Here is a 25,128-nt window from a genome sequence, read left to right as displayed (position 1 = left end):
AATTTTAACAACACCTTTTAAAGAGGCCTTCGGAGAACATAGCTTTCACCTAGATCTGAAAAATCAAGCATTTATTTTGTGTAAGTAGAAAGGAAAGCATGAAAAATTGATTTAATTCAGTTAAGTAAAAGGTTCTTCCTCCTTCTCTGTGGGCTAGACAGGAAAGACATGGACAATCAGATGAATAAAAGGATAAAAGGAAGGGGTCACTTACTAATTTGATGCGGTGGCCTGGAATGGCACTGATCTCCCAGGTGCACTCTTTCCGGCTCGGGTACTTGTCTGGCCAGTTGGGACTTGTGATGAGGCCACTTGGGCTGTGGATCTTCTGTTCACACTCAGCTGTGCCAATAACAGCAGTATCAGTTGGTGTTGGAATCCAGGGCAGGGTTAGGTCAGAAAACAAGCAACCTATTTGTTCCCCCTGCCTTGCTGAATGACTTCTCTGCATGCTAGCAAACATCACACCAATCATTGCTACCATTTTTATCCGCTTTGGAAAATCTGTTGCTGAACATAATCAGGCAGTGTTTGCAGTCTGATTCACTGGAATTATATGTTTGCCACAAACCCCACAAGTGCCTTGAAGAAAATGAGCTTCTATTCTAAACGATTGGATCAGACATTTCAGGCTTCGGTACCATAGGTTGCAAATCAACCATGTCTACCCTGGGTCTGAACAAAATGTTTCACCACAAAGAAAAGCCAATGGGCTGCATCATTGCACAACATCACTTATAGATAATTAGCCTTACTAAACCATTCTATGACTCATGCATTTATATCTTCTCTTTCCCATACTTAAATATATACTTGAATGCCTATGCTACCATCATTTGGTGGAATGAAGCATTAAGGTAAAAAAAAATAAGCAAATTGCTGCTAACCTTGAAGGGAACTCCCAGCAAATCACCATGATATAACATCATGTTTCTCACAACTGGTGTCACTTTAGATCAAATCATTTGGTACTGGGGAGATTGTCTCTTACATACATAATACGCCTGTGTCACTGCAGCACTGCCCTGGAGTTTATCCCCCAAACTAAAGTAAGATAATTCCTGTTGTTGTCATGACAGTTCCTCTATTCCTAAAAGACCTCCCGAGAGAGAGAGAGAGAGAGAGAGAGAGAGAGAGAGAGAGAGAGAGAGAGAGGAATCTAGGATCTATCCCCTGGTGCATTAGCTAGCATCTATCCCCTGGTGCATTAGCTAGCTTGTTGGAGCCCATTTTCAATGTTGGGAAGCCATGTTCAGCCTTAATGAATGCAGTGGGGAGGGATTTGATGCTCCCTCAACTTAATAGGTCAGGCTTTGTTGAATCCCTGTGGGATTCTCTACCCTTTGGGAAGAGTATATGGGGGTGGGCTGAGGAGGAGACCAGGAGGGGCTGGAGGAGAGGTGGGAGGGAGAACTGTGGTTGGAATAAAAAATGAAATTTTAAAAAATATTTAAAAATCATTTTTAAAAAGAGAAGGACAAGTGTTATGAAGCAGTAAATGTAGCTTTCAAACCTTAGTGGTAGAGAACATACCTAGCATTCCCAAGGCTACCTCTGCAAATGTCAAAGGTAGAGTACACACCTAGCATGCCCAAGGCTACCTCTGCAAATGTCAAAGGTAGAGTACATACCTGGCCTGCTCAAGGCTATCTCTGCAAAAAGATAAAATTCTGGACTGCGTACTCACTTCCTTTGCCTGTGTTTGGGCCTTGCCCCATGAAGCACGTCATCTGCTGGATCTACACCCGCCCAATCCATTGCAAAGTTGGATTCTCCCTGCTAAGCAGTGCAATGTGCATACCATACAACACAAGGAGAGGGAAATTCAGCCCCTTTCCTGGAGATACAAATAAGCTACAATAGGGAATATCTGGAAATCATTCTATCTAATAGGAAGTTTTCTCTAAAATCAGTTCCAGAAAGCTACTGTCAGGAACAGATCTGAGCATGAATTCTACACATAATCTGTAAAAGCTGTTTTCCTATGAATTACTTTACATGTCTGCAAAATCCTTGGACCTTTTGTCCCAGTCTTTGAATTAGTAGCATACCCCACCAAGTTATAAACATCCTGTGTGTAATGTAGAAAGCAGAAATTCTTGCTTGCCTCTAATTCTGTACAATGCCATTATCTTAAGGAAAAAGAAGAAGAAGAATCCCGGATATGAGATTCCATCTGAAAGGAAGGTCCATATGGACATTATGGCTGACTCTAAAATGTATACAGACACCTTCTCTGAAGGCTGTCATGATAAGCAGGTTTTTCCAACCTACACATACTGATGACGACAGTTATACAAACTGTCTTAATAATTTTCCTTTTAAGAGAAAGTTGTCTCTAATATAAGTAAGCAATCCCACAGCAGAGTCCCTAAAAAGAAAGAACTACATAACTGCGTTGAGTTCCTACCTTTAAAATTCACTTAACAAAATCTTAGGGACAAAAATAGCCTAGGAAGTTATTGTCATATTAGTATGCTTTCCACCTAACCTCTTGCTTATGACTCCAAACAGCACAGAATCTATCATCTGTGTTTTATAGCTCTGATACTTAGAGGCCCATCGCTCATGTAGTGAATGTATGACATATTCAGGGAGGAATACCACACCAAATGTAAACCATTTTGGAGAGGTTTATATGTGGACAGTGTAATGGAGCCTCTCTATAAAAATGCAGAACCATGTGGAGAAATGCTGTCTAGCGGATGACCCTACAGCAACTTCTCTGTTATACAAAGTTAAGTCGAATGTCATCCGTGTGTGAAGTGCAAAACTTTTGTATCACCTAATGAGGTGTCCAGCAGCATCCCATGAATATCTAAACACAATACAGAATGGCTAGGATTTTGAGCTTTGGATAGTCAGCAGCAGCAACAGCAGGTGACAAACTGCATGGAAGCCAGGCTTTGCTCAACACAGAGGAGACTTGGGACGTTGTCAAGAGATTACTTCTTCCCATACCTTCCTTGCAATCATGCTTGTTCTCGTGCAGTACAAATCCATTCCGGCACTGACACATGTAGCTCCCCATCGTGTTAACACACTCATGCTGACAGCCACCGTTATCCTTGGAGCACTCATCCTTGTCTGACGGAGAAATTAAGCCCAGGTTAGGGAGCAGTTTTTTTTAATTTTTTCTTTTGAAAGTAATTTTATTAAATTATAAAAGTTTCCATTTCCGCCCCTCCTCCCACCACCCTCCCACTCCCCCAACTCCCTCTCCTCCTCCCTCTCCATCCCTAAGAACAGTCAGGGTTTCCTGCCCTGTGGGAAGTTCAAGTTCCTCCCTCCTCCCTCCAGGTCCAGAAAGGTGAGTGTCCAGACAGACTGGATCCACAAAGTCCAGTACATGCAGAGGAAACAAGTCCCAGTGTCATTGTCAATGGCTTTTCAGAAAGACTCCGGGCCAGCCACATTCAAAGAATCTGGTTGGATCGCGTCCTGCAGTTTTTAAACGAACGCAGATCAAAACAGACTCGGCCAGTTGTGGGGGACTCTGACAGAAGACAAAATGAACTGCACATCTCATAGTTTCAGACATAAGACAAATTCAAACTGAGGGTGCCTTCGCTTAACTTATTTCTTGTTTAGCCTGAGGACTTGGGTTATGAGCTGTGTTTCTGAAAGTACCGGCGTAGGGCATGGACTGAGTGTTGAGAGTGTTGTATTGGAGCATTTGCCAATCTTCTATGCTGGAGTAGAAATTTCTGGTGGGAGAAAGATGCCTTTTCCCGGATGATCTTTAGCATCCATTACCAGATTCTCAGAGACAGGTGTGGAATTGTGTCTGAACAAAGACAAGATGTATAGGAGGGCAACAAGACAGCCATGACAGAAGCTGAACAAGCTTCCAACACAGGTATGGAGTCACTCCTAAAAATCGTTTAGTATAATTATGGCGTTTTTTTTCTTTTCATTAATATACTTACAATTAATTAGTTTGGGTATTTCATAACATTCAAAGACAGAAAAAGGCATCCTTGGTCCATTCTAAACATGGAATTCAATTTATGTATTTTAAACAGAGTGGTCTGGAAGATCCGCTTATTAATAAGTCATCCCCTAAAGGGGCTTTTGGTATGTGAGAAGGAAAACAGAAGTCAGAGTAGAAAGGAATAGACACTTTATAAATAGGCAGCACAGTCACTACAGGGAATGCAGCTAAAGGGAATTAGAACCACACAGTGAGAACCACAGCTACCACAGGGTGTCCCTGAGCTGTCATTCCAAGCCCAGCATAGCAGTTTCAATCAAACTGGAAGGCGGTGCCTGATGCACATAGCCCAGATGTTCCTTCCACATGTGAGAATAAGAAAGGCACAATGCACTTCCGTCTCAGTCAGGCAGAATCCAAAGTCTACACTCAGGGCTGCTATTTACAGCAAGAGCTGGTGAGCTTATGGTAGTACATACAAGATTCAATGTGATCAGTACTTTCCCTGAAGAAGTGGCTGAGGGCAAACATATTCATTAATTATCTGAGAGCACTTTTAAAACACTTCACTTAATATTCAGACATGCATATAATATTTGGATCATATTCAAATATTCTGTTCCCTCCCCTCTCATTTCTCCTATATCCCATCACTTCCTTTCATTTCCAACTTCCTATACTTTCTCTCCTTTTTACTGCCCACTGAATCTACTTAACACTGGCAGTATGTGCTTGAGTGCAGGGACATCCACTGAAGTAGGGGCAGCCTACCAAAGGCCACATCTATGAGGAAAAACTGACTTTCTTTCTCTAGCAGCTGTCAGTTGCTAAGAGCTCCCACAGTGGATGGGACTTTGGGACCACCTCCCTTCTCAACGCTGGGATTTTGCCTGTCGAGTTTATACAAGTCTTGGGCATGCGGTCAAGGCTGCTATGAGCCCTGTTGTGTGGAGAGACAGTTTTGCTATGTTTCTCTGCTGCTTCTGATGCTGACATGTCCACTCTGTCATCTGGATGGAGTGGGCTCTAAGACTTAGCTGTCTTATAGAAATTGGGAAAGGAGTAAAGGACCATGGGGGATGTGATTAGCCAAGGGAGCAGAGTTAGAATGCAGGTGGTTTAAAGGAGAAATGAGGAATAGTGGAGCAAGAAAGGTTAAGTTGGGTGTGAGACGGGTAGGCGGAGGAGAGGGGAGAGGATGAGAGATAACAGACACTAAAGACCCTTGAAAACACAGAAAATGCTACTGCAGAAGCTTTCTATAATACGTACATGCACACCTATAAAAGGAATTTCAATGGAATTACCCTACAACGAGAAACAATGACTTTTCTAGACAGGCATAGATTTGTCAGACAGAAAATCCATTAACTTAAATTTGTTTCTGACTAATTTCCTATAATTGCCTAGAATCGATCCATGAAAATGTGTTAATTTCTTTAATATAGCAGAAGCAGATACAATGCATGTTAATTTCTTTGGTAAATTTTCTTTTGAAGACATATCTTTTATTCAATATAAAATACACATTTAAAAGTGGAAAGAGCTAAAATATCTGTACTACTTTATCAGATACATCAGTAGTTACACTATGCACACACGACTCCACTGCGTACACTTGAACCTGCGTGCTCTTGTTTCTCTTTATTCCTAATAGATCACTTTTTGCAAGAGAACTAAACTTTTAAATAGTTTTTCTTTCTGAATAAGATAGAATAACTAATAAAATTTATTTTTACTGATAAATATTAAGTTTTCTAGTAATTCTTATAGTAAAACATTTAAAATGACTGCATATTAGGGTTTCTCTATCAGTAACAACTTCTGAGTTTTAAGAATAAAAATTTTAAACTAAACCTCAATAAAAACAACTATCAATATGTATATTAGAGTAGCATGTATATTGTAATGATATAATTCAATGTAGCTTGTAATGATATAATTCAAAATTAATCTAATTATAGTTTCATCTTATGCTACTGTTCAGCTAAGTAAAATCTATATAAGTGGTAAAATTCTTTCACTTTCAAATAGGACAGTCCATGATGTAATGTTTTACAGATCTAAAAATGTTTGGAGTAACAGAGAAGTATCAGATGCAAAAGTTTGTCATCTGACAGTTTAGTTGTATTTAATTCAGAGAAACGTTCCTTAGGGGGAATTGTACAACATTAGAATCACCACATTTGTACCACAACACAGTCATCTGGGCACTTATGAATGGCAGCTCTCTTACATGCATGCACGTTGGCTTAGCTGCAGACACATAAGATGAGTAGGTTTCTTCCCAGGTTCTGACAATAGTCTATAATCTACAACGTTTTACATGATAACCTCACTAAATAACCTTAGGACACTTAGGACAAAAAGGATTCTGCCAGGTACATTTGCCGTCACTTATTTATACTTTGTACTGTCATACAATTACTCCATAAAGCTATTCTGAATTCCTCTTTCTAGTTTTGAGAGAGTTCATAAAACTGTTTCAAGACTCAGAGTTCTGAGACAGAACATGTTTGGTGATTTGATTCCCATGACCATTTTTCTTCTATAATATTTATGAAAATACTTCCATGATTATGCTTTAGCAAATCCCTATGTAATGAATTTTCAAATAATAAAAAACTTTCAATTTGCTAGAAAGTACAGTATGTTTACCTATGGTTTTCATATTTATTTTTTAATAAACTTGGTTATACTGAACCACTTAACAAACCATTACATACTATTTTATAAATTATTATGCTCAAAAAACTATGAGAAATCTAGCTGTTTTCAAGGCAAATACACAGCTATACAAATACACAGTTTAGAATTCTGATAGTCAGCCATGTAGCCTCCCAAATCTCCATCTGCTGCCATCCCTTACTTTCACTTTACGACAGCAACTTATGCCAAATGCAACTTTACTTCCCTTCCTGGAGGAAATGTATTGCTTTGCTAATAGAAAGACACAGGAATTGAGGTGCCCAGTTAATCTAATCATGCGTAAAAATCCAAACTGTTTTAAATCCAAACCTGGCAGATTTCAAAGACCTTTCAATGAATCCAAGAGAGAACACTGGGATCTTATTCTTTCTAACAATTATTAGGAACTTTACCAACCAAAAAGTGTCCTTCTTTTCTTCATGGCCTAAGGATATTTAGTGTAACACATTACCATTGCAAGGTTGTGGCTGTCTCTCATGGTCAAGCAAATGAAAGGCAGACAAAGATTAAGCAAGGAGTGATTGTACTATGATATGGAACACAGCACTTAGCTCTTCAGATGTCTCCATCACAAATGAACACAATAGCTGAGTTGGGACTTTTGTTGCTTTATGTTCTTAACTATTCAGTATATTTAGCAATACCCCCAGACATAATAATCTTATCTAAACTTTATCAGGGCCTCGAAAGAGTCCTGTATTGTTATTTTTCATCACTACCTCCCCGGGTCGGGAGTGACAGAAGGAGGAAGAACATGAAAAAGGAAATCAGGACCACAAGGGGTGCGATCACCCACTGGTACAAGGGGACTGATCTAATGAGAGTTCACCAAGGCCAGTTGGACTGGGACTGAACAAGCACATGATCCAACCAGATTCTCTGAATGAGGCCAGATTCTCTGAATGTGGCTGTCCCGGAGTTTTTCTGAAAAGCCATTGACAATGACACTGGGACTTGTTTCCTCTGCGTATACTGGATTTTTGGGATCCAGTCTGTTTGGATACTCACCTTCCTGGACCTGGAGGGAGCGGGGAGGAACTTGAACTTTTCACAGGGCAGGAAACCCTGACTGCTCTTAGGGATGGAGAGGGAGGAGAAGAGGGAGTGGGGGGAATGGGAGGGTGTTGGGAGGAGGGGCGGAAATGGTAACTTTTATAATTTAATAAACTTTGAAAAAAAAAAGAAAGTGCTAATAACAGATCAATACTGCAAATAAAAAAAATAAATAAACTTTATCAAAATTAACTAATGTCATATAATTTATATATGCTATTTTTCACCAGAGGAGTGACATAAATACTAATATTAGAGTTGCTTCCTAAACATGATTGTATCAAAGAATATGTTTGGTAGTGAATTACCAGTTATGGATGAAGCCAAGGAATGTGGCCACTTCCTAAAGCTCCCAGATCAGACACAATTGCATGTGCTGATCTCGGGCTGTGTGCCTTCGTATATCCATGTGAGAAGAGTGAAGCAAAAGTGGTTTACATGCCACTGCCATTGTTCTGACAATATGTCTCTCCAGCTCCTGCGGCCTTGCTGGCCAATAGTCACAAAGGCAAATTTAAATTGACTAAGAATCTATAGCGTTAAAGATACCTTGGAGTCAGGCTTTGTTTAATGAATCTTTTAAACAATTTTTTAGATAAAGTGAACATTTGAAGTAATGCAAAAGATTCTAGATATCTTGGATGGTTTGCAGAATTCACTCATTTCATAAGTTCAACTTTTAAAATAAATATTTAGACAGAACTAAGATAACAGGGTTATGTGCACCTTACTACCAGATCGCTTAAAAACTTCAATATATACATTTACAAAATAGACCAGTCTGAAATTGTCCTCTTTCTATTAGACTAGGATATTAAAATTATATTTTGAATAATAGAAATCTTAAATAAATGATTGAAAAGCATTTTAAAAAGGTAATTAAATCTGAGAGAAAGGAGGGAAGGAGAACAAGGGAGCCCCAATCCCCTGTGTTTTGAGTTCAATGTATCTGACTTGGAACTCAATGGACCCTATGAACCATTAACTTCAATTACACTGAAAACTGCAAGTAAACCCAGGACATTGTAAATCTCATTAATTTTAAATGGAGAAAAGGTGGCATAAATAGAGTTTGAATGAACTCAATTCAAATTACCTAATATTAAAACATAATTGGGATTCAGTTGTGTTAAATCGGTTGCTAGCTACACAGGCAGAAGAGATTTCTGTGGTAAGGTTTCTTGTAACCTATTTTTGAAGGTCAGAAGAGCAGTTTTATAAAAAGTAGGTTCAAAACTGAGAAAATAATATTTACACACACACACACACACACACAGACACAAACATACACACACTATATATTTGTAAAATTAGGAATTATTTTTATATTTCAGGCTTTAATATAAAAAATGAACTTTTAATTAATTTTAAAGTCTACTAACAGTCACAAATCATTAAATATTATGGATTTTTGTATCTCTATGTAACATATTTTAAAGTACATTTTATATTTCATTGAAAGCTATACAAAATTATATGTAATATAAATTTATTTTCCATACTTACTGTAACGATTTATGTATAAACAAGACAAAACTGAACATTGATTTGAGCTTAATATTTTGAAGAAATATAAAATGGAGAAAAATTTAGTGCTCAAATGAGATCACAATTTCTGAGACAATAAATGTTATTTGGAAAATCTGTCAGTTTGGGGGAGTCTGGTGTCATTATCACCATGCACACGTCTGGAGCAGTCAGTATGTAAAAATTCCAGAGTCCTTGTGCCAGAATTTGCTACACTATTTAAACTTACATAAGAGCTACTGTTTGGAGACAGCATTCATCTGAGTCTATACTATGAATATACTAACATCTGCACTAATCAAGCTGTTAAACTTAGCTCAGACATTCCACACACCTCCCCATTACAGAAAGCAGAGAAGACAGAGCCGTTAAATCAGTGCACACTGGAAGACAGAAACTCATGTGCATACAGCATGTGCACACGCATACCTGAGAAAAAGTGTGCTTTAAAGCCCTTCTTGGATACAGTGTTGTCCGATTTGAATTCAATCCTCATGTTGTTGAAATGGGAAGTGATCACTTCGGGTACGTCAGCTCCACAGAATTTGCCATGCAGTTTAGATTCAGAGGAAAGACCACTCCAGATCTCCACATAATCATACTTGCAAACCTGGACAAACATGGTTGTCATGATCACCAATTAGAGAGAACCGGATAGTTGATACTTATGTTAGAGACACCTGTCATGACTTTCATTAGTAGCCCCACGGTATTCCTACTGGGATTTACACATAAAGGAAAAGAAAAACAAATCCAACAAGAATAAACTATGAGCACAGGGTACAAAAATTCAAGAAATTTACTGTGGAAACCCTTCTGCTTTCATCAATTTATTTGTATGATTCATATCATGTATCTTTTACAAATATAGTAAAATATGAGGAGAATTAAAATGATTATTTGTTCAAAGATGGTATCTATGGGAAGAAGATAAGTATGATTGCTGTCTTCACTTTATTTTTATTTTAAATTTCAGGATGAATTGTGGCAGCATCTGCCGTGTCTCATCTAACACCGATGACAAAAATATAAAATTCCACGCTACATCTTTCCCAGAATGACCACTGTCAATAGAAGTCATCCTCTGCATTTTAGAAGTCATCCTCTGAATAAAATCTATGTTTAAATTTTTTTTATAAAACATGTACAAAAGTAAACTTATCACATGTGACTATGGTTGGCTAACAGCCCAGTGTTGGGTTTAGAGCAGTACTGCATACCGTAAGCAGGGCACTTTGTATAAACAACACCGATTACAACTCCAAGGACTAGATAGACAGTTGGTGGGTAGTAATAGAATCCTGCCTTCAATGCCTGTTAGAGGACTCCTGTTTCTTCATTTCCTTCAGGGTTAGGTACTATAAATTATTGGTAGGACTACAAGAGGACTGTAAACAAACACTAAATCTCTTCCGTGGAATAAGCCATGGATTTGTAACAAAATGAAGTAAGATCATCTGATTTATTTACCTAGCATCACGAAAATGCAAGGACCCAACTGCATGCCAAGTATTCTTAAGCGATTTTATGGCCACTAACAGATGTTTCCACAGCACACTTTTCCCAAGCTCTAACAGAGCATGTGCTGCAGAATGCATCTTGCATGAGCTACTTTATTACATAAACGTGTAATTAGCAAGGTTTAACAATACATACGATTGAACCCTGGGGCATGATCTGTACTTTGAAATATGTCAACTCAAATCACTGGGGATTTTTTTGTGATATTAATTAGGTGCTAAGTAAACAAACTGCTACTGGGAAGAATGAAGTAATTTTTCTGCATACTTCGTTAGACTGTGACATTTGTTGAGGGAGAACTCTGTACTCAAAGAATGTTTCAGATACTGAAGGCTTTTACTATTGGCTTTCTTCTGTAACATCAGTTGAGAGAATATATTAATGAAGTTTTGACTTATTCTACAATTTTATAAATCAAAGTTTTGCTTGAGTCTGTTACTGTAAACAGTTAAGTTATCAAGCTATGGAAATACATCGAATGCCCTCCCACACAGTAAAGCCCCTTTAAGAATTCTGGCCTATGTTAACAAGTTCACGGCCAGATGTTCAGTGAATAGTGGCCATTACAATGAGAACAAGGCTTCCTACAACACAAAGGGGCATTTGTATAAAACCACCTCTGCCCCTTCCCCCTTCACAGAAGCTCCTTTTCTTCTCACACCACGAGTCAATTCCAAATGTCTCTCCTGACCCAATGATAGCTACAGCAGTAACTACGATAGCAGAGCTAATTCAACATCCAGTCAACATCAAGTCACATATTGGGAGAGAAATCTCATTTCTGGAAAGTGAATCATATAAAAAGTTTTTCTAAATGTATTATAAAATTACAGTCTTCATTTCAATAGTCACCCTGATTTGAGATAACTGTTAAAGAAAATTATGTTCTCTGCTTATTAAATATGTTAAGAGGTTTAATTGATGACCATCCTATCATTTTTTGTGAATATATTAGAAAAAAATCTAGACAAATCTACTGGTGTGTGTGTGTGTGTGTGATCTTCATATCTGTGTAGCAGTAGGTGTGTATGCACATGCGTAGGTCAGATGTCAGCTTCACTTATCATTTCTCATGAACATCCGACTACCTCTTTATGATATGTTATATAGCACCTGGAGGTCTACTTTAGACTGAATGTCCAGCAAGATCTGTGGGTCCTTTTGTCTTGGGCCCCCAGTGCTGGGACTGCAGCATGTGCCGTCATGCCCTGCTTTTTTGTGCAGATGCTGGGTGTGGAACCCAGATACTCAAGTTAGCATGACTGGGATGTGAATGAATCAGCTCTCTCCTCTTCCCAGCTGATTAACTTTTCTGATTTGACAGTCCTGCCTACCCTTACCTCCCACGTTTAATTCAAAGCCTCCAAAGAATTTACTTTTAATACATAAAGTTATCTTAACAATTAAAAAAAAGACAACAGTTCTGATGAGCATTTAACCGGATAATGAATTGGTTGACTGTAATTTAGGTTCTAAAACAATGAAACATTTGTTTAAAGTGACAATTTGGTTATATATGGATTTATGTGTGTTTTGCAGTTTATAAATCTTAAAAAAGGAATAAGATGATTTTCCCATTGCTCAGCTGATCAAAATAATGTTTAAAATTATTTATTTTTACAAAAGCCCTTTCTATCTATTATAAAACATCCATATAGCCAAGTAGGCCAAAGAAACAGCTATTGAAATGTGTCTGAACCGGCCTTGGCCCATAACCATACTGATGAATATTTTGCATATCACCATAGAATCCTCATCTGGTGATGGATGGAGATAGAGACAGAGACCCACATTGGAACACTGGACTTGACTCCCTTGGTCCAAACGAGAAGCAGAAGGAAAGAGAATGTGAGCAAAGAAGGCAACACCAGAGGGAGCCTTCACCCGTTGATGGATGGAGATTGAGACAGAGACCCACATTGGAGCACTGGGCTGAGCCCCCAAGGTCTAAATGAGGAGCAGAAGGAGGGAGAACATGAACAAGAAAGGCAGGACCGTGAGGAGTGCGTTCACCCACTGATACAAGGGGACTGATCTAATGAGAGTTCACCAAGGTCAATTGGACTGGGACTGAACGAGCACGTGATCCAACCAGATTCTTTGAATGTGGCCGGATTCTCTGAATGTGGCTGGCTTGGGGTCGTTCTGAAAAGCCATTGACAATGACACTGGGACTTGTTTCCTCTGCATATACTGGATTTTGGGGATCCAGTCTGTTTGGATGCTCACCTTCCTGGACCTGGAGGAAGGGGGGAGGAACTTGAACTTCCCATAGGACAGGAAACCCTGACTGCTCTTAGGGATGGAGAGGAAGGAGGAGAGGGAGTGGGGGGAGTGGGAGGGTGTTGGGAGGAGGGGCGGAAATGGAAACTTTAATAAATTAATAAACTTTTTAAAAAAATGAAAAAAGAAATGAATTGGGTTTTAACTACCATCTTGAAAGTTCAAAGTTTATTATACGGTGAATTTCCTTTGAAAGGATTTTTTTGTAGATTTATTTGGAAGGTACTGGGTACCACCCTAGCCATCTATGCCATCCAAGTGAGAGAACTGAAAAATAATCAACCAAAACAAAACAAAAAATAAATCACAGATGGAATGTTTTATGGAGCACAGCTGCCTTATACCTGGTGATGCTTGTCTAAGGGACACTTCTCACTTAGTCCGGGTACCCAGTATTTCCCAGGTGCTTCCTAGGGACTCTAGGGACGATGATTTTCTGCTGCCCGCTTTCATGGTGCCCTCAATTGTGCTTGATAATGATAACTTTATTGCTATTAAAGCAACAGAGAGTGAAAAACTGCAATACATCTTAATTAAAACTTGAAATCAAACAAAAGTTATCTTAATCATTACAAGTTGAATTACTGGAGAAAAGAATATTTCAAGTTGGTATGTAAAATAAAGGAAAATAATCAAAATATAATAATAAAATAAAAATAAAATAAAAGCAATAAAGTAAATATTTCAAAAGCAAAACCATGACTAGACAGAACAAAAGTAAAAAATACGTACACCAGAGAAGTTGTGGATGAAACCTACAAAAAAATCCAATAACAATGTCTAGAGGCATTCATACATTACATTTCTCATTCCCTGTTTGCAAGTTTTATGAAATATACAGAAAAGGCAAGATAATTTTCATTATTTAATTTTTTCATTATACTTAGACAAATTATGTCACGTACAATTAAATATAAATGCAGAAATAAAAGTTAGAAGAATTTACCAAAAAAAGGTTTTAACAGAAAAATGAGACATCAAAGGAAGTAGGTACTTATGACCTGGTCCATAGAAATCATCCAGTGAAAGCAAAAATTTAGCTGATAATTTTTGGCTGTCATTCCTATGCCTTAAATTCCACCTGAATTTGGTGTGTTTGTGGAGTGCCCACAGACATTTCCAGATCAGTGATTTCAAGAGTTTCAGTGCAGTCATATGTCAAAACGCTGATCCTTTAATTCAGTAAGGTGTATTTTGAAAAGGAATAGTAATGTCAGACGGCCTTGAGATTCTAAACATGATAAAGATGTTGCAGCCCTTGCTCACTTACTTCATTGCCTTCCAGTTCAAAAAACTCAAACTTCACAGAGATTCTGTACTGACTTGGAGCGATCACTTGCCACACACAGTTTTTGTTTGGTGGGTATTCTTTGGGCCAGCCAGGGGTGGTTATGGTGCCATTGAGCTTTGTAAGAAGTCCTCCACAAGCAGCTAGAAGGGAAAAGGAAACAGTATCAGCGCCACCCCTTCAACACCCACCATGTCAGCATTAAATGTGATTCAGCTTCTGTCAACTCGAGAAACTGCACTCTCAGTCTTTAGGTTTAGCAAAAGATTTTATCATCAAATCCCATTCATAGGCTGTTAATCATCAGCTTGGAAATGAAGAAGTACATTGTAAATAGCTTCAAATATCAGTGACTCGTAGGAAACCAGGTCCAAGTTTTCTTCTTTTTAAATGCATGTAAAATACCTTACAGTACCTTGATGACTGAAAAGTTGAAATAAAATTACTTCTATGAAATTAATAAAATTGTGGGAACTAAGGAAAACATATAGAGATAAATTATAGATAACTGATTGACTGATGATGGCTAAGTAGATAGAAATAGCTGATTGAGAGATCTTTGATAGATACATACACATGCATACATACATAAATGTTTTAATAGATAATGATAATGTATGATAGATACTTAGATATTGATATGTAGATAGAGGGAGATGATGGATATATAGAGGAATAGATAAGATATGAGAGAGATGATGATGATAAGTTTATAGAGATAGATAATAGACAGCATAAAATATTCTGGGAAAATATTACCAAACTCATATTTTAAAATTCCCATACTTTCCCCCGAGGTAAGTAAGTCCATTCCCTACACCAGCAAGAAACATAAAATAACAGATAGAACATATTATTACAAAGCTTTTCATTTAACAAATTATATTCTTGGATATTTAATGATCTTTTTAGAATAGACACTGTTAATATTTTCTTTCTCAGTTCCTATTGAAATAACCAAAGCCAGAGCATCACAAGGCAAGTCAAATAAAACAAGCACACACTCCACATAGCTCATCACTAATTTCTGGGATGTCCAATAGTTGCCTGAGATGATGACTTTGTTTACATGCTTGTGTAAACATAGGTATGTGTGTATTTGCTACCATATTACTAAATATTCAAAGTGACTGGTTCACTCATTTTTACTGGATATTTAATAAATGACTACAAAGAAAAAGATTTATTTCTAGAGGTTGCATGTAAGGAATAGTGATATTCACCTTGGGGACACAGATCTGTGCCCAGCACCTGCCTATGATATAGAAGACTTTGGCTTGAACTGCAGGCAGCAATAAAATTTCTTACACTCATTTGCCTTCACAGTACACAATGGGTCCCTTTAAAATAGTTCACATTCTTCCCAACTATGCCATTTTTATTTCTACATCTAGTGACATAAAGGGGAGGCTGGTAGTTAAATATGTACAATGGAGACTTGAAAGCCAAGCATGAATTCAAACTGTTAGGAAATAAGGAAGCAGTGTCATTTTTCAACAGTAACCCAGCAGGGGCCACAGCATCAAATACGAAGCAAATAGTTTTACCACCTTTTGCACTTATATATAATCACAGCCTATATATCACTGATATATAAACAAAAGGCTCACTTTCGGGAGACTTACATTTTGGTGGTGAAGTTCTAAATTATGTGACTATAAATTGGAAATATCTGTGAAGATGGAACAGTGGGAATGGTGAAAGAGAAATTGACTGGAGGGAGGATCGGCCAGTGTGTTCTGCCCTTACACTGATGGGTGAGGTCTGTGTGAAATGGAGGAACGGGCTGGAGAGATGATTCAGTGCTTAAGAGAACTGTTGCTCTTGCAAGAGACCTAGGTTGAGTTTCCAACACCCAGGTGGTGGCTCACACTCATCATCAGTAATTACAGTTCCGCGGGACCCAACATCCTCATCCATCTGATGGCACAAGATGTGCATGTGGCACACTTATATACATGGAGGCAAGATACACACACACATGAAGTAAAATAAATTAAAAGATGCAATGAAGGAAGAGGGATTAAAATGAATCATCTTTAAATAATTAAAAAAGAACGTACCTATAGGCCCTGGTACCAAAACATTGTACACAAGCTCTCATGTAAGATTTCAATGAAGAAATGTAGATGACTATGACTAAAATGCCATTGTACAATACATTTTAACTCACAAAAATATTTATTTAACTTTGTGCTAAGAGCTTATGCCTGTGTCAGTGGATGACTATGTGAAGAGGGCCAAGAGAACAAGTGTGTTCTATGCACACAGCCTGTCAAGAAAATAATAAACAATTAACAGATATTGAAATGTGGTGGCTGAGGAAATATGTAAGGTTACATTCCCATACAAAGAATGGAAGCGAGTGAAGTGTGTACAGAGACGGGGAGAGCTGGAGAGACAACTGAAGCGGTGACGAGGGAGCGAGTAGAAAAACACATGCAGAGCTAAACGTTGGTGACAAGTGGAGCTGGAAACACATGCAGGCCTCGTAGCCCGACGAGGAAAAGATAGATGCTAGTAACAAGAGACCACGCGAGGTATCATGTCTGCTGTGCTCACTGTAGGAGAAAATGAGAGCACAGAGAGACAGAGACATCAAGATGGAGAAGGGAGAGAGAGACAGAGATACAGAGACAGATGCAGACAGACAGAGAAAAAGAGGGACAGAGACAGAGATAGACAGACCGGCAAGCAGGAAAAGAGAGAGACAGACACACACAGACGTAGAGGCCCCACCTTCACAGCTTCTTCTGTCTGGCCCCAATTCATAGCCGGGCTCACAGGCACACTGATAGCTGCCCAGTGTGTTGAGGCACCTCTGCTCACAACCTCCTCGGTCAGGTTTGGTACACTCATCTTCTTCTATACGGTGAGAGAGATGCAGAGCAATTAGAGTGTTCAATCTCTGTTCGTGAGAATGCAAAACCTCTTCAAATGTGGTGCCTAATGGCACCATTCCTCAACAAAGGGGTTCTAAAGAGTAAGCCGTTGTTGTGCGATCTCTAGGAACACATAGTGTGGCAACAAAAACCAGGGTACAAGAGAGAGAAGAGAAATTCACCTGCTTCAGCGACAACTGGAAGTCACCTTATCTCCCACACAGTGTGTGCTTTTTCTGAACTTAAGGGCAAATGGAGATGACTAAATCCAGGAGATGTTTTGTAATTAAGTTGAAAAGGTGCAGCATCATTTACTGATTTCACAGTATAATTTGTTAAATATATCTCAAAATAAGGTTTTAGAAGCTGGAGACACACACAGCTGAGTGGGAAAATATATGATTTGCTTATTAGAAACCCTGGATTTACTTATCAGCATGCACACACACACACACACACTGAATGCACAAGCACAAAAGCATACACTATACAAATACCTTAAAAAATATTATCAAGACGTAGATTGTAGTGATTATAAGTTAAAAAAATAATGAAACTTAGTAGATGATTAGATATTTTAATGCTTTGGTGTTTTTATAAAATACTTATACTAAGAATAATTGTTTATATAAATAAATATATGCACTGCTTACTGCATATTACTGCATAAAATATAATGTGTATAATATACATCAATTATATGTAATGAACAAATATTAGTATATAATAAACTTTAGTCCAATTTTTCTCAGACTCAGATATACATTATTTTTAAATGTAAACAGAGAGAAAAATAAGGTACTATATAATTTCATCCTTCATAAATAAACTATTGTTAATTATGTAAATACAAGCAACTTGTGGAGACATATACCAGCAAAATATTAAGTGCTTTGACAACTAAATGCATAATCACAAGAAATAATATGTTTCTACCACTGTGGAATATGACAAAGCCAGAAAAATTTAAGAATGTTTCTCTATGTTTTAAATTTATATATTGAATTAACAACATTCTCTGCCTTCCAATTTACATGGTGACTTTCTGAGAACTCTTGTTGACAGCGAACTGTGCTATTTAAATAATAAAAACACTTAGATGTTTCCTATTGGTGAATTTCAGCATATGTAAATTAACCAATATATCTTGTGAAAGCCCATGCAGATAAAAATTGCCCATTCTTTCTACTAGAAACTTTCATTTGCATGATACGCTTCAAATAAGTACCTATAAATTTCCTATATGTAAATTTGATGCTACTTTTTTGCACTAAAATAGTTTTCATTTTATTCTAGTAAACACTCCCGAGCTTAAGAATATAAGAACATACTTCAACTTCTAAGGAACTCCTACCCAGTTTTGCCCAGACTCAAAACTTAATACCCCATCTAACTTTAACAACACCAACAAAACACGGATTTGTAAGAGGGTGCAAATCACCTTTAAAAAAGTTAGCAGCAAAGCCTGCCTTGTTCACAGTCCCGTCGGATACAAACTTCATCCACAGCGTGTTGGAAGTAGATCTTATGTCTTCAGGTTTGTCATAACCACAGAACCGTCCTATCAAGGGACTGTTTTCACTGGTTCCATCTCGAACTTCTAGGTGGTCATAGGCACAGCTGTCATGTCTTTCAATCTGCAAGGGGAAATTATAAAAATAATCTGCTCATTAATAGATATTAGTGAGAGAAGTGCAGTGGGAAGGTAATATGTGTTTTTGTGGCACAGCACTGTCTTGGTAATATGAAGACATAAAGGAAGACACATGAATACGAAGACTTAACAGTTACACTGAACTCAAAGGAACTCAACTACTTTAAATCTGTGGGATAGGGCATCAACATAAGACAGAGGTAACAGAGGGAAATGCATTGAGAGATAGATAGATAGATAGATAGATAGATAGATAGATAGATAGATAGATAGATAGATGATAGATAGATAGATAGATGATAGATAGATAGATAGATAGATAGATAGATAGATAGATAGATAGATAGAGAGATAGAGAGATTAACTGATTGATGATTGGTAGAGTTACACTGCATAGCCCAGTTTATCTTGGAGCTACTTATGTTTGAGGCCACTCTGGCCTCAAACTCAACATCCTCATTGCTTCATATTAAAAGACATGTAGATTAAAATTTAGCAAGGTTAAGTAAAATAAATTTTAATATTAGGTTGACTACTGTTCTCAAAATAATAGTATTAACCAGGATGAAAACAAAAAAGGCACTATCAAAAATTTAAAAATAATTTTTTCTGTGCTTAAGAAATAATAATTGGCTTTATCCTGTTGATAATTCTCATTATGTTCTTTTCCTGAATACAAAACAATCATTTATTTTTTTGATTTATAATGAATTTGCTGTTTACTTAGTTACAATTGAAAGCTTAAATGCTTACATGTACAAAAGTATATTTCCTGAGAAAAATGCATATAAAGTCAACAGTTTTATGATATTTTCATTAGTACTTACTTACAGATTTGACATCATTTATATACTAAATAGCAGGTATCTGGCACTGACTAAAAATCTAGAATGTAAATTGCATTCACACATCGTAAATGTTTGCAGTTGAGCGGCTTAGCAAATGGAGTGTTCCTCATGTATATAAATCCACAGTGTTCAGAAATGCTTCATCCCTTCCCAACACTAATCTGAGAGACATCATTATCAGTGAATGGAATGCTGGGGTTTACATACTTTTCCAGGGTAAACCTGAGTGTAAATCCTGTACAATGAATCTCCTCCACCGACGCTAATTACAACTATACTCAACTTGGGATTACAACATCAAGCACAAACAGAAATGCAAGTTATTCCACTTACATTATACATTCAAGATTTTCCAGCTATATTAGTTTTTTTTTACTGATTGATATTTGGGGAGGGTATAAATATGGCTAAAGTTAAAAACTGAATTAATAAGATGGAGAGGTGACTCAGTGGTTAAAAGCACTTGCTGCTCTTGCAAAGAACCCTGGCTTAGCACCCACATAGCAGCTCACAACTGCCTGTAACTTCAGTTCCAGGGCACCCAAATCCCTCTTCTAACCTTTTTAGGCTTCTGCAATTAGATGGTAAATGTATACTCACAGGCTCACCATATATATATATATATAAATTTAAAAGAATAAATATCTAAATCAAACTTATGAATGTTAAACTAATAACCATAAGTTCCATGAAAAAATAAGAAAGCTAATGACATATAAAAGAAACAATGATTAAAGAAAAAAAGGCAGTTTCTTCTAGAATTAAAGCATAAGCATAAATTCAAGGGCCAGGCACTACAAGATGCAATGTCATGCACAATTGACATGAAGCAACTACGTTTTGATAATAGCATTGTTCATTGTATGAAAACTTGAAGGTAACCAGAGCATAAACTCTTCATGAATCTGGCAAGTTCATTACACTGTAAACAGATATAATATCCATAGAGACAATGTTGAAAGTAAAAGTGAACTTTGTACATGTTTTTCAAAAGCTGATATTTAACTGGCCTTGAAGGGGGGTCTGAACACACAAGGGGATAACAGTTTCAGAGTTACAAAGAGGCTCTGTGCTTCGTTTCATGACTTTGAAAACTCGTACTTTCAAAGGCTGCTTAGTGGGGAACCCAGGGAAAGGTGAATGGTTTCTACTTAGTGAGCTAAGATAAAATAAACTGTACAAAGGACATCAGACCCACCACTTTTTCTGTAGTCGCTGGATGACTGCTTATAGGAGGACTCAGAGAAAGTATCAGACCCTGATTTAAAACCCATCCATCCGCACAGTGTCTTGCTACACTGTATACATCTTAACACACACACACACACACACACACACACACACACACACACACGCATGTATTATTGCATGTGGATATATACGTATATATGTATATATGGTAATATTTGCATGTCCATGATTAGAATTAAATGATTGATTTAGTCAAAATGTATAAACAGCACCTATCAATTTATAAGAGAATAGACAACAAAATCTAATGGGTAAAAACAATGAAATGTTATTTGCTTTTAAAGGAAAATTAATTGTGATATATACTACTTAATATATGAAACTTGAAGAACTTAGAAAAATGGAATAAGCTAAAAGTAATTCCGAATTATTCTGCTTACATGAGACACTAGACTACTAAGTTGATAGGCACTGGGAAAATGGGTGTTATAAGGGACTAGAGGTAGAAGGAAATGGCAGGTGTCATCTAGTGGCTACACATTTATAAGTGGTAAATTAAAAAGGGGTCTAGATACTGTCATCAAAACACTATGAAGAAGTCTTTTTTTCTGATGTTTTTTATTTTTGAAATTATAATTTAATTACAAGATTTGTTTCTACCCTTTCTTTCCTCCAAATCCTCTCATATGCCCTTCCTAACTCTCCTTCAAATTCACAGCCCCTTTTCTCTGTCATGTATGTAAATGTGCGTATGTATACACACACACACACATACATATATATATATATATATATATATATTCCCAAATGTAACAATTTTAGTCTGTATAATTCTGTCTGTATATTTTCAGGAAAACGGTGCATCTAAAAATGATTATGGGATAAATGTTATATATATTTGTTATAGTAAATAATCTTATAAATGTCATAAACAAATTAAGGTCTAAAGTATTAGTTGAATTAACATCATGCAATCGAATATTAGTACTGCAATCAAAATGAAACATTATAGATAATGTAACATAATGATATACATGGATAAACAATAAAAAACATTTTTGCTTTTAAGAAAAAAGAGAGGTAAAGACAACTATGATTAATAATTAACCAATTTATAGTCTAGTGGAACACCCCAAAACATTAAGTAAGTAGCCAGTAATAAAACATAAGCCAATTAACACCTTCTATCTTGGATTCTTAGTACATTATCAAGGCTTATCTGTTTACTGTAAGCTAATAACAAATATTTAAAGACACAAAATGATTGCTTTCTGACAGACACAACAGCAAGGTAAAAACTTACATGCATAGTCAGAATGCTGAAACATATTTCAAGGACTGTTAAGGTTGTTAAGCATCTCTGGCTTACATAAGGGCAATATCAGCCAGCGGGGGTGTGTAGCCATGCTGACAAGTCCCTCAAACTTAATCCCACTTGAATTAATGCATGTGGGGATTTCAATCTAAACAAAACTAAGCTCAGAGTTTATTTTACTTCTTTCTGTTTTGTTGGCATTTCTTTGAAGCTGTTCCTGTAAACATTTCCAGTCTCCCGATTTTTTTTTCTGCTATAGTGCTTCATGCCAAAAGTTCTCAAATAAAACAGTACTAGCAGATCTTTTACTGATAACACTGCCAATGAAAGGAGTTTAAGTGGTACAAATGAATCCCATATCGCACACAAACTTACTTTACTGTGTTGGTGTTAAGAGGCAATATATTCAGTAGCAGAAGAGAAAACTTCCAGGATTGGTGCATTCAGGATACAATTTTTTAAGAAGGCCACGCACTGGTAGAGTCATCCACTGTGGTGATGCTCTCTTTAGAGGATGAGTATGCACTGTGTCCTTTGTTTATCCCTCCTTCACAAGGGCCCTGAGCCCATTCGGGAGACTCCAGCTAATCACTCTTAATTCCACTAAACCATAATATCAGCATGGAAGGGATCTCAAGCTATGAATTTTGAGAGTACAAGCTTAAAGACCACAGCACTTTCCAAATGGTATGACTAGGGAGACCCTCTAATTGGTATCCATTCCTGCAGAAGGCTATATGAAGTTCATTAATAAAGTAACATATCCAGTTTTTTTCTGTACTTACATATTAAAAGTGGCAAAGTAAACAGTTAAGCTATGGCACACACTAACTCCAAAGGACAAATGGTAGCCAATTAGTGTGTGCTTTACAGCAGATGTCAATCAAATGTGGGGATAATTTTATCTCAATAGCCCTTGATCTGAAGGAAAAATATTACACAGGTAAGGAAAATACAACACTAGAAGCACTTTTTAAAGGATATAAAAGCTGGATTAAATGAAATTAAAACTGTTTCACTAGATAAAACAACAACACAGTTGAGAACCAAGAAGCTCGTTTTCCGAAATTACACATTTTCAATACAAAAGACATAATATTTATTGGGAAGTAGAGGAGATGGTGAATAATTCTTTCTGGTTTCCTATTTTAGTGGGATTGTCTTAAGCTTTTCACTGTTTAGAATGATATTGAGTGTGGGTTTGTGACATGCAGCCTTTATTATGATGAGGTACATTCCCTCAGGTTTAATACCTCCATGTCTTTTATCATGAAACACATTGAACACTGTGAAGTATGGTTTCTACATATATTGAAATGATAGTGTAATTTTTATGTCTTTGAATCCATTTATGTGATTTAGTGCATTTAGTAATTTAGGTGTATTGAACCATCCCTGCATCACTGAGATAAGGCCAAATGATCCGTTCATGGTGGGTAACTTTTGTTTAATATCATCTGCATGTATTTTACTGAGAAGCTTTGGATCTTTATTCATCAGAAATATTGGCCTATAACTTTCTGTTTTGTTGAGTCTTTACATGGTTTTAAGAGTAATGTCAAATTTTCATAGAAGGAGTTTAGAAGTGTTCCTTGTGCCTCTGTTTTTTAATAATTTAGTAAGTAATAATTATAGTTCTTCACAAATCAGGTAGAATTCTCTTGTGAATCCTTCTGGACCCAGACTCTTCTTATTCAGAGGGTTTTTTTTCTGTTTCAATCTCCTTGTTGGTTACAGGCTTGTTTAAGCTGTTGACTTATACTTTTTCTTTTAACTGTTGGGGTTTGCATGAATCTAGAAATGCATCCATTTTAGGTTTTTTAGCTTAGTGGAATGGAATTTTTAAAAAAGTATTCTCTTACAACGTTACGCATTTCTTTGGTGTATGTTAAAATGCTTCCTGTATCTCTGAGTGTGTAAGTGCTGGAGGCCCTTGCCAGAGCAAAAGAGGAAGAGAAGGAAATTAAAGGGATACAAGTAGACAAATAAAGAGTTAAATTATGCCAATTTATAGATGATATAATATTATACATAAAGATCCCAAATATTACACCAGAAAATTACTAGAAATGATCAAAAATTTATCTAAGTAGTGGGATACAAAGTCAACTTATAAATCTCCTTAGCCTTCTATCTATACAATAACATGCACACTAGGAAAGAGTTAATATACATATTCTTATTCTCATTATCCTCAAAAGAATAAAATATGCAGAAATTAAACCAATTGAGAAAGTTTCTACAATTAAAAAAAAATCCAATCTCTGAAGAAAGAGGTTGAGAAAGGCATTAGAAATGGAAAGACTTCCCATGCTCATGGATTGGTAGACTTAATATTATAAAAATGACCATCCCACCAAAACCAGATTCCAGTCAGTATAACTGTAATCAACATCTCTATAATATTCGTCACAAAAATAGGAAAAAAGTGCTCAAACTCATATGAAATCATGAGACCTAAGACATCTAAACTAATCCAGAGCAAAATATTTAATTCCAAAGGATTGACCTACCAGATTTCAATCTTTATTATAGTACTATAGTAATAAAAATAGAAGGGATCAGGCCCCAAAACAGAGATGTAGATCAAGGGGGGAGGGGAACACAAATGTGAGTTCACATAACTGCAGCCATCTGGTATTTGACAAAGATGTTAAAAAACAGACAGTGGATAAAAGCTAACATCTTGAACAATTGGTTGTGGGAAAACTGAATGTCCATGGACAAAAGAATAAAATTAGACGTCTGTCTACATATGATAAAGGAAAAATATACAGAATATATAAAAAAGGCAAAAAACCAAAGACTCAAGAAAACAAATGACTCAGCAAAAGTGGGTTAAATATTTTAAGAGAGTTCTCTAAATAGATTGATAAATAAAGTAATTGTTCAACATCCTTAGCAAGTGGATAAATTCAAACTG

The 25,128-nt window shown here is 36.8% G+C and overlaps 1 protein-coding gene across 2 annotated transcripts in view; it reads right to left on the bottom strand.

The window, feature by feature from the left end:
- Tll1 (tolloid like 1) overlaps window positions 1-25,128 on the bottom strand; it is a 184,123-nt gene that overhangs the window by 15,069 nt on the left and 143,926 nt on the right. For both annotated transcript variants that reach the window (XM_087900744.1, XM_087900745.1), the window contains exons 13-18: window positions 18,639-18,834; window positions 17,055-17,180; window positions 14,298-14,458; window positions 9,653-9,833; window positions 2,962-3,087; window positions 215-342 (exon numbers count right to left, since the gene is read on the bottom strand). In XM_087900744.1, the coding sequence (XP_087756870.1) occupies window positions 215-342; window positions 2,962-3,087; window positions 9,653-9,833; window positions 14,298-14,458; window positions 17,055-17,180; window positions 18,639-18,834 (918 nt within the window). The remainder of the gene's footprint in view (window positions 1-214; window positions 343-2,961; window positions 3,088-9,652; window positions 9,834-14,297; window positions 14,459-17,054; window positions 17,181-18,638; window positions 18,835-25,128) is intronic.

Source organism: Myodes glareolus, chromosome 23 (assembly GCF_982192425.1).
Source record: "Myodes glareolus chromosome 23, mMyoGla1.1, whole genome shotgun sequence".
Lineage (NCBI taxonomy): Eukaryota > Metazoa > Chordata > Mammalia > Rodentia > Cricetidae > Myodes > Myodes glareolus.
The sequence above is the reverse complement of the archived record's forward strand: the minus strand, read 5'-3'. Positions and strand labels throughout refer to the sequence as shown.